This window comes from Micropterus salmoides, unplaced genomic scaffold (genome assembly GCF_014851395.1).
Source record: "Micropterus salmoides isolate LMB-PRFRI ecotype aquatic unplaced genomic scaffold, ASM1485139v1 Ms_hic_scaffold_5, whole genome shotgun sequence".
Classification (NCBI taxonomy): Eukaryota; Metazoa; Chordata; class Actinopteri; order Centrarchiformes; family Centrarchidae; genus Micropterus; species Micropterus salmoides.
The window spans coordinates 38,245,061-38,255,315 of NW_024044237.1; the positions used below are offsets into that span (position 1 = coordinate 38,245,061).

Sequence of the window (10,255 nt, forward strand, 5' to 3'; positions counted from 1 at the left end):
ACACCTGTAACCACGCCCAGCAGTGATGTCACCGGGTCCTACACCTGTTCATCACTGCAGCCAGGTGAGGAACCACTGAGGTCAGCAAAAAAAAAACACATTAAAGCCGTTAGATGTTCTTTTAATAATATTAGCTAAATGTTCCTCTCTGTCGGCCACTGATCAAACGTTAAATATAAACTTAGCTGCAGTGTAAATGAGAAATCTGTTTTAGCGATATCATTTAGAACGAGCAGGATGTATCTGATGCTAAGCTAACAGCTGTTGGTCATGTTATCGGCGTGTTTGTAACTGCTTAAATCTTCCCAGTTCACAGCGTCGCTACAGCGGTCAGATATAAAGGAGTCACGCTTGTTACGCTAGCTTGAGTTTTGTTATGACACCTGTGCACTTTAACAACAGCTAATCTTTGTGCTGCAACCCGTTTTAATTTAGTGATGTTTTAAATGTCGGTGCAGCTGAGAGCGGAGCTTCATTATTCACTAAAGACAACGCCTTCAGAACATCAGCCCGAACATCCAGAAATGTTCATTTCATCACAATATAAAGAGAGAAAAGAAGGCGTGGCTAATGCTGCAGGTGAGCTGTCACTCTGAAACATTTCCGGATTCATTCGCTGTGTTCAAACATTCAGCTGCCGCAGTTTTGACACTAAACCGCAGAAAACTGAAGCGCTTTCTCTTAAAGGAGAATCTGGCATCAGGATTTCCTGATGAGTAAAACAGGTTTCACATGTTGCCCAGCTCTGAGTTAAAACACACGAACACGTTCGTCCTTCAGAAGAACAAACAGACCGAAGTGCAGCGAAGGGAAGAAACCATCACTTCAGATTTAATCTCAAATCTTTGGCTGCTGATCAAATTATGCAACAAATTCAACTTGGCCTGAACCGGTCCAGACCGGGTGGCGTCCCCCTTTCTGCACTGAGGTCTTTTTGCTTTCAGTCATTTCAAGCCAATTGAAGTCGAGAGGAAGCTGCTTCCAGATCAGCTCCCGACTTTCCCTCATTTCAGTTCCAGTTTCATCTTCAAACTGTGAAAACAGCCCAACCTCGTACAGCAGCGCCGCCCCTGGTCTTCACGGTGTCTTTGAGTCGGTCGAGTCTCCGAACGTTCACGTTTCTTCAGCTTCAGTCTGAAACTTCTGGCTTTTTTTGTTTGTTTTTTTTACTTTTTACTGCGTGAATCAAACGTTTAGTATACGAATAACCTTGACCACAACATGCCTAATTATAAATCATTTAGATATATTCACCTAACGAGATTACTCTTTACTGTTGATTCCTCAAAGTATCCTAATATATCAAAGCAGAAATGAGTCCAAGAAAAAAAGTTTAGTAAATTAACTTTTAATACTGTACATTTTTTAAAGAGGAGGTACTTAAGAAGTTCTGTAGTAGAAGAACCTGAAAGGTTTTATGTGAATCTTTATGTTGCATGTCTCTGTTGGGGGAGGGGGGGGGGGGCGGGTGAGCCAAAGGTTGATTATTAGTTAAGAAAAATGTGAAGAAGCTTCTTTCACCATGACCACTAGATCACTCACAGGTCACATCTCCTTCAGAGGAAATAAAGCACTTTAAGTGTCAACCGGCACCGACTCGCCTCTTTCTTCACCAGCACTCGTTACCCCAATGCAGCTGCACACTCATAGTTCATGAAGCGCTGATGAAGAGTAACTGCATGGAGTCAGTAACGATTACCTGGTTACCATGGCACCGGTCAGCGGTGGGATGTATTAGGCAGCAGGTGAACACCGTGTCCTCACAAGTTGTGTTCTTATTCACATTTTGAAGCGTCTAAAAAAGGGCGATGTTCGCTCGATGTTTTTGGAAAAAGAGCTAACGAGTTAAATGGAAGACGGGAACATCTCTGCTGAATAAGTTCTGCCGTAGCGAACATTTACCTCACATGCCGGATCGGCTGTTTCCGCTGGCGGCGTCTTCCTGGCTGTTGAAAGACATTTCTGAAGACCTCAGTCAGGTCCATGAGACTGGATTTGTTTCTGGTTTGTAACCTTTACTTCTTTATTACAGCCATGAATAATGTCAACTTTCACTTAAAATTAGATGGAAACACGGCTACAGCTGCGTTCAGACTGATTCCAAACTGGAAAAGATCAGGTTCCGTGTGACCTGGCCTGTTCTCACGGTCAGAAAAAGATCAGATCCGAGTCACATATGGGCAAAAAAAATAAAATCGGATTTGAGTCACTTTGGCGTGCAGCCTGAACGCTGACAAGAACCGAACTGTGATAGCTAGAGGACCGGGTCAGAACATCTCCAAACCTCTCGGGCAGCTGGTGCCAGCAGCTGGTCATAATGTTCTGGCTGATCGGTGTATAACCTCGTATTGGCACGCTGATCACTGTGATTGAGTTTGTGTGAGTTAGCAAGCGAGCAGAGGAGCTGAAACATGCAGCTTCTGCAAATCCTAGTAGTTTGAATGAGAATTTGACCAAATGGTCCTAAATATTAAAAGTTAAGTTGTATAAATTGTTTTTTTTTCATTACCCGTCTAAACAGCAGTTTGAATGGTCAGTGATTCACATGCTGGATAAGAACATTCTCATCAGGACTGAGGACCAAAGGAGTGAAATCTGAAGGATGATACCTTTATGTGATCTGACCTGTAGCATGTAGCGTGTGGCTAACGCTGCAGGATGTGGAGTAAACACAGAAGAGAAATCAGGTGTGATGATTCTTTTTACGTGGTCAGACACACGCTGCCTGTTACAGAGGAACGTGTACATTTACTTGTTAGTACTTGATTTTGAGCTCAGAGTTTTTATTGGTTGCAGGGGTCGGCCACTCGGGCGGTGAACAGCAGCGTGTTGATGCTCGACTCTCTGATGAGCAGCAGGAACGGTCGGTCGGCCTGGAAAACCTCCCGGTTGAAGTTGAAGGAGCGTCCGATGGCGACCACAGCGGTGGCTGCTGCCGCCTCGCTGCCCTCCTCGTTCACCTGCGGAACAGAAACCGGTTTATCAGGATCCAGTCTGCTCTGGCTTCACTGGAGACACCGAGTTCATGTCCTCAATCGGTTTTCTTGGCTTTTTGGGGGGTTTATTGTCCAAGTTTACAAAACTGAATGCACAGAAAAAGTACAACTTGCAGACAGAGGTGACAAACAAACCAAAACTACTGACCCAACAGAGTTTGGTTCTGATACGATGAAAGATTTAAAAGAGCTGTTGGACCTTTAAGATGGGAAATTACATTTACAGACAAATTACTGAAGCCAATCAGAGAGCAGCAGTCAGTGATGTCAGCAGTTTATAACTGACCTCCAGGAAGGCTTTATGGAAGGCGTCTGAGATGTGGAGACCATCGCCGCCGTCCTCCAGCATCCCTGAAACACACAGACTGTATTAAATACTGTAAGGTCACTTCATGGTGCGCGAGTCAAACCCAACTTTCTGAGAATGACTATATTACTGAACAGATCTGTAAAGTAGTCACAGCTGAAACATGACAGGTTCAGAGAACATAAGACAATAAAATCTGTGCTCTGTGCTCCTATTGGTCCGTATCACCCAACACCTTGTACAAGTTATCAAACCAAAATATTCTGACCCGTTCATCTTTATCTTTGAACATTAGTTAGTTCCAAAACGCCCCACGCTCACTTTACATTTACTCATTTGGCAGACGCTTTTATCCAAAGCGACTTACATTTGAGGAACAACATACAAGCATCAACAGAGCATCAAATACAGATCTACAACTGACAAACATACTAGTAAGAGCTCACAGTACATATCACATCAATGGGGTAGATACCGAGGGAAGGAAGTAAGAGTTAACAAAAAGTGCAATCAAACAAGATCATTGTAGGGGATAGAAGAAGAGCACAGGAAGTGCATGTTAGAGGTTAGAAGTTAGAGGTGTTAAGAGAAGTGTTCTCGGAAGAGATGAGTTTTCAAGAGCCTCTTGAAGTCAGAGAGGGACGCCCCTGCTCTGATGGCGTGCGGTAGCTCGTTCCACCATCGTGGTGTCACAGGTGAGAACAGGGACTGAGGTCGCTTTGTGTGAAGGGACGGCAGAGCCAGGCGGCGTTCGTTGGAGGAGCGTAGCGGCCGAGAAGGAACGTAAGTTTGTATTATATATTGTCAGTTGTAAATCTGTATTTGACGCTCTGTTGATGCTTGTATGTTGTTCCTCAAATGTAAGTCGCTTTGGATAAAAGCATCTGCCAAATGAGTAAATGTAAATGTATTATGGAGTTGAATTTGATTCTGGAGGCCATGGGGAGCCAGTGGAGGTCACTGAGTAATGGAGGGACATGCGTCCTTTTGGGCTGATCAAAAACCAGACGCGCTGCTGCGTTCTGAATCATTTGTAAGCGTTTCACCACACAAGCTGGAAGACCTGCTAGGAGGGCATTAACCACCCTTGTTGGAGTGATGGTTGAGGAGCCAATTTGTAGTGTGAAGTTATGGTGGATAGATTGCTTGGCCGGAATGACCAAGAGTTCAGTCTTAGAGAGGTTTAGTTGAAGGTGGCGAGACTTCATCCATGCAGATATGTCTGATAGACAGTCCGTGATCGCCGAGACGGTGGGATCGCGTGGCGGGAAGGATAGGTAGAGTTGCGTATCGTCTGCGTAGCAGCGGTAAGAGAAGCCGTGCGAGCGAATGATCGGCCCCAGTGAGGTGGTGTAAATTGAGAAGAGAAGGGGCCCAAGCACTGAGCCTTGGGGCCCCCTGTGGAGAGGCAGGGGGAGGAGGATAATTGTCCTTGCCACAAAACATTATAGGAACGCCCCGAGAGGTAGGATTCAAACCACAGGAGTGCTTTACTCGAGATGCCCATTGCTGAGAGAGCGGATAGCAGGATCCTGTGGTTGACTGTGTCAAAGGCAGCTGATAGGTCAAGCAGGATAAGAACCGAGGATTGGGCTGCAGCTTTAGCTGACCTTAGAGCTTCTGTTACAGACAGAAGAGCCGTTTCAGTAGAGTGGGCACTCTTAAAACCAGACTGATATGGATCTAGGAGGTCATTCCATGAGAGGAATTCTGAGACCTGTTTGAATACTGCAGTTCAATAGTTTTGGATAAAAATGGTAGAAGAGACACTGGTCGATAGTTCTCAACTTGAGTTGGGTCAAGTCTTTTAAACAAGGGTGTAACCCGAGCCCTTTTGAAAGCGGTCGGGAAGGTTCCTGAAGCCAGAGAAGTATTTATCACATGAGTGATTGTCGGGACCACAGTAGGAGATATGGCTTGGAGGAGATTCGTAGGAATCGGGTCCAGTGGGCATGTAGTAGGACTGCTACAATGGTTGAGTTTGAGTGTTTCAGAGAATTGGCTAGTTATAGCCTCCACTTTGCCTGTGAAGAAGGCAGCAAAGGTATCAGCAGACAAGTTTGTGGGTGGTGGAGGATTTGGTTGCGCTTTAAAAGTGGAAAATAATTTCCTTGAGTCAGTGGCACTGCTTATTCTGTCATTATAGAATGCAGTTTTGGCAGCACTGATGCTTGTTGAGAAGCAGGATAGGAGTTGGTAGCCCTTAAGGTCGGCGGGGTCTTTGCCACTTTCTTTCAGCAGCTCTGAGACCAGTACGAAGCCCACAGATGGTATCAGTTAGCCACGGGTGGGACTGGTTTGGGCGAGCAGGCTTGGTGGATACAGAACACAGACAATCCAGGCACGAGCTTAGTGTAGAGCACAGAGATTGTGCGGCATCATTGACCTCAAGTGAGGAAAATGTGTTGAGGGAAAGTAGAGCGGAAGCTACCACTGAGGCAAAGTGAGCGGGAGACAGGTTGCGGAGGTTGCGGCGGTGTGAGACCAACGGTGTTGGAACAATGGGCTTTTCTCCTTTAGGCATACTGTGAACTGAATGAAATAGTGGTCTGACACATGTAGAGGTGTGACTGTTAGCACTCTGTGGCACAGTTTCGGACAAGAATGAGGTCAAGCACCTTGCCAGCTGTGTGGGTTGGGGGGCTGAGAACCCGTGTTACATAAATGTTTTGAATTGTCGAAGTGAATGTTCATGTCACCGAGGACAAGTAGGGGACAGTCATGCTCTGGTATTGAAGACAGCAGTGTGTCAAGCTCGTCCACAAAGTTACCCATTTGTCCTGGTGGACGGTATATGACAATCACAGAGACCTTTACTGGAGCGGACACCAAGACAGCATGGTATTCGAGGGAGGCATATTGATTCGGGGGTAGCAGCTTTGTGAATTTCCATTTGTTGGAAATTAAGAACCCCAGTCCCACCACCCCTTCCCAGACGGTCGGGGGTGTGGGTGAAAGAGTATCAATTTGGTTCCCAAACGCCCACACTCACTTTAGTACAACTCTACACCTGATAAACCACCTGCGTCATAGGTGTGTGTGGCCCCGCCCCCTCACCTGGCAGGCTGGCCTTCTCTGCGCTGAACAGGTCGGTCAGTCCCATGGCCTGCAGCTCCTCCTTCAGACTGAAACTGTCCTCCACCCTGAAGCGAGGGACGCTGACGGAGACGGTGGTTTCCTTCATCTCGTCCAACCAGCGGGTCAGTTTCTTCAGGTCCAGACTCTCCTCCACCTGAAACACACAGGAAACACCAAAATCTGACTCCTCACGTACAAACATGTCTTTCCTGTGGAGAACCACAAGGCTCTGTATCAGGAGGAGGAGCAGGAGAAGGAGGAGGAGCAGCAGGTCTAAAATGTAACAAAGAGGTAGAACAACATCTCTGGCTGAGCGGTGGGATTACCTTACTCAGCGTGGTCTCTCTGCTCGGCAGGATGATCACCATGGTGATGTCGTCTCCACGGTACGGCATCTCCAGCAGCTGCACCTGGTCGTCGGGGAAGAACCGGTACCTGAACTTAGTCTCCTGGTACATCATGTTGACCGGGCAGGTCCGACGCTCACCGACGTGGAAATCTGAGACGTACACGTTGTCTTTCTCAAACTTGTTCTTCCACTGACCCTGAGGAAAGAAATGAGGGAACGTCAGCAGAACCTCCTGCAACGAAGCTGAGGCTCAAATAAAGGAACAACTTCTCCTTCTATGCAGACGACCTCCTGCTTTATATTTCTGGTCCTTTGACCTCGGTGTTACTACTTAAACAGACCGACACAACAGGAGGCTGCTGGGAGAAAAGTACCTTGAAGTAGATGGTATTGACGAGGACCAGGATCGTGTTGGAGTCCAGCGCCCCTGATGGCAGCGTGTCCTGGATCAGGTTCTCTGTCTTGTTGGAGATCCAGTTGTTAATGGTGACCCGGGCCTTCTCTGGGTTCTCCTGCAGCACAGAACCAGAATAGTTCATGTATCAGTTCAATGATTGCTATGAATATGAACGCTGAGTGGTTCACATGTTGGATCACATGGTACCCTGAAGTTGAGCGGCAGCAGCTTGGCTCCGTACACCGTCTCGCTGATGTTCTGATACGTCTCGTTGAAGATCAGAGACTTGTCTCCGAACAGGCGGTTAGCGGAGATCAGCTCGGTGGTCTTGTCCTTCTTCCTGTACAGGCGACAGTTGAGTTTGGCGAAGAAGAAGTGGACCTGGTCCGACGTCTTCTCTTTGATGGTGTCGAACTTAAAGACCTGCAGACAGAAAACAGCAGCTGAGACCGGCAGACTCCACAATCAGGTTGTGGTGATGAACTCTGAACAGGGTTTCTCTTTCTGACCTCCATGATCTGCTGCAGTGTCTGGTTACAGGCTCCCAGTTTGGTCATGGCGAACGCGGTGGAGATGCTGATGGGGGACATGAAGATGTTGGACTCGGGGGTCTTGCTGAGGGCCAGCTGTTTGTAGAGCGACAGAGCGAAGCGGCTGTTGGCCTTCGACAGCTCCCACACTCGGGGGTTGGTGGACTCGGGGATCGGCTCGGGCTCCGTGGTGGGGGCCTCGGGGCTGCGGTAGATGCATCGCGGCTCCAGGGCGAGGTCTTTGGGTTTGGCGCTGCAGATGTCCGGACGGACAGAGGAGATGAGCAGCAAGGACGCCAGAGACAACAGCCAATCGGCAGTCCTCATGATGAAGCTTTAAATCTCAGAGGGAAAACCAGGTCAGTCGGGATCAATATCTGATAGGGCTTGACAAGATCTCACGAGATTAAATTATGACGATATTTCTCGTCAGGGAAAAAGCTGTCTCACTGAAGACTCACACAAATAATATAATCTCGTCTCGTGGGTTAAGGGTCTCGTCACACCCCTAATATCTGAAGCCAAGTAGTGATCAGATCAGTTAGTTCTATTTCTATAGATGAGATTATTTCTTCTTGTCAATAAGGTTTGTCCGTTTGTTTTAAAACGGGAGATTCGGCGAAACGTTTCAGCTGGAAATCATCAATACCTGCAGCGACACACCAAACAAACACACCCACCTACACACTCTGCTCAGTTACTCATCAAACCCCACAGTTTATCTGCAAATCTTTCATTTTCTCTGCAACTAAATCTGATAAATTTATGATTTTAAATGCAACTTTAAGTTTCTCCAGATTAAGCCTTAAAACAAAGTTTGTCTGAATTCTGCAGATTTTTTGTTGCTCTAAAACAAACAAGGACACTGAGATGAAACTCGGTCGCTTTAAAGACTTTAAATTCCACTTTTAAACATTAATCAACCCTAAATATAATCACTGCATTAAATCTGAATAAATTAACTCTTTTCAGATTTTACGCTCCAGATTAAAGACTTCTAATATTTCTCCTTTAAATGTTGTTTAAAGCTGATTCACACATTGCAGGAAAGACAAAACAACATGTAAAACAGGTGGAAAAACACAAACGAGGATTTTTAAATGTTTCTCACAGACGACCAGGAAGAGAAACACCTGACAAACACATTCAGTATTCACCTGAACCCCAGGAGGAAGACTAGCTGTTAAATTCTTACCTGAACAGGTAGAGCGCGGCCTGTGCTCAGACAGATGTGAGCAGTTTGAGCTGAACTCAGGTCAGTGTCCTGCAGAGCACTGGAACACCACAGCAACCTTTGAGACATTGATCGTGTGTTCGTCAACAGCTCAGAGCTCCAGGAAACGTGCAGCCGCTCAGCAGCTGGTGCCACATGACGTCTGATCACTAATCAATAACTGTCACCGCTGCAGGACGGACGTCTGACCAGCAGGGGGCAGTAACCTGCATCATCATCATCACCACCACACAGGAAACTTCTTCCGTCCTTGACACACTGGCTGTGGTGGAAAGTAAATTTACTGACTACTGCACTTACGTACAAATTTGATGTTTCACACTTCTACTCTGAGAGGCAGAAGGAATATTGAAACACTGACAGGAACATTTTACTACAACATGAGTACTTTTACTTTTATATTGTAAGTACATTTAGCTGATAATACTTCCATACCTTTACTGAAGTAAGGCTTGCATGCAGGACTTGTAGTGGAGTACTTTCACTGTGGTATTAGTACTTTTACTGTAGTAAAGGATCTCCGTACTTGCTACTGGTGAGGTGAAAATGTAAAGTTTGTCCTCGGGATCAGGACCGTCAGCCGTCCACAGCTGCTGTTTCTGGGAATCTTTAACTAGTAAACAGATGAGTTTGTTAAGGTGGATTGATTTTACCGGGGCCCCGAGGGGACATGAGCATAACAAGGTTTTTAACAAAATGAGCCGATCACATCTACAGTAGAATTATAACAAAGTGGGGCTCATCAGTTATAGAGATAAATGGATTAAACTTACTAAAAGAAAATACTCAGGAAGTCTGGGTTTGATTTTCCTAAAAATCAGAGTTGAAGCCAGACTCATCATTATTTTTAGTCTAATAGACCCCGACAGCTCCGCCTGTGACAGAAAGAGGATAATCCAGCTGCTCTGGGGCGGTTAAAGGGCAGCTTTTATTCAACCTGGACCTTATTTTCCCATGTTTTTGTGTCTATGTGACTAACCGGGACGACAGTTTTTCAAACGGGTCTGGTACTGAGCGAGCAAGCTGCTGTCAAAGTCCATCCGCTACAGAGCTCGTTGCCGCTGACAGGCTCACACTGTTGGTGTCTGACAGCATCGTGGAAAGGATCCCTGCAGAGAGAGACCTTTAAAAGAGCAAGATATTTTTGTTTAACCAGAAACCGTCGCTATAACGCTCTCTTCAAAGCAGCCAGACTCCAGTGATAAAAATAGTGATTTTACCTCTCTGGATCGATCAGTTTGTGATTGTGTTTACTCTTGTCTCTCTGCAGGGGTCCTTTCCATCAGACACTTTTAAACACCGGTCAGCGGGAAAAACAAGCTCTTTAGTGGACGCACTGTGTTGGATTGCGTTGCTGCTCAATA

The 10,255-nt window shown here is 46.3% G+C and overlaps 1 protein-coding gene across 2 annotated transcripts; it reads right to left on the reverse strand.

The window, feature by feature from the left end:
• Nucleotides 1-2,596: 2,596 nt before the first annotated feature.
• LOC119888763 (antithrombin-III-like) lies at nt 2,597-8,996 on the reverse strand. 2 transcript variants are annotated; one of them, XM_038699472.1, is made up of 8 exons: nt 8,853-8,996; nt 7,637-7,991; nt 7,335-7,550; nt 7,105-7,242; nt 6,708-6,926; nt 6,361-6,535; nt 3,283-3,347; nt 2,597-2,960 (listed from the first exon to the last, which is right to left on the reverse strand). In XM_038699472.1, exons 2-8 carry the CDS (start codon nt 7,982-7,984, stop codon nt 2,784-2,786), a joined length of 1,338 nt encoding a protein of 445 aa, XP_038555400.1. In that variant the 5' UTR covers nt 7,985-7,991; nt 8,853-8,996; the 3' UTR covers nt 2,597-2,783. The 2 variants fall into 2 exon arrangements, with proteins under 2 accessions (XP_038555400.1, XP_038555399.1); XM_038699471.1 differs by having other exon boundaries at nt 7,637-7,999; nt 8,853-8,971.
• Between the last annotated feature and the right edge of the window lie 1,259 nt (nt 8,997-10,255).

Excerpts from the sequence above, each read along its gene's own strand:
- LOC119888763 (XM_038699472.1), bottom strand. The coding sequence starts at position 7,984 with ATGAGGACTGCCGATTGGCTGTTGTCTCTGGCGTCCTTGCTGCTCATC. Across the intron at positions 7,551-7,636 it reads CACTGCAGCAGATCATGGAG|GTCTTTAAGTTCGACACCAT; the intron begins GTCAGAAAGAGA and ends TTCTGTCTGCAG. Across the intron at positions 2,961-3,282 it reads TCCATAAAGCCTTCCTGGAG|GTGAACGAGGAGGGCAGCGA; the intron begins GTCAGTTATAAA and ends TCTGTTCCGCAG.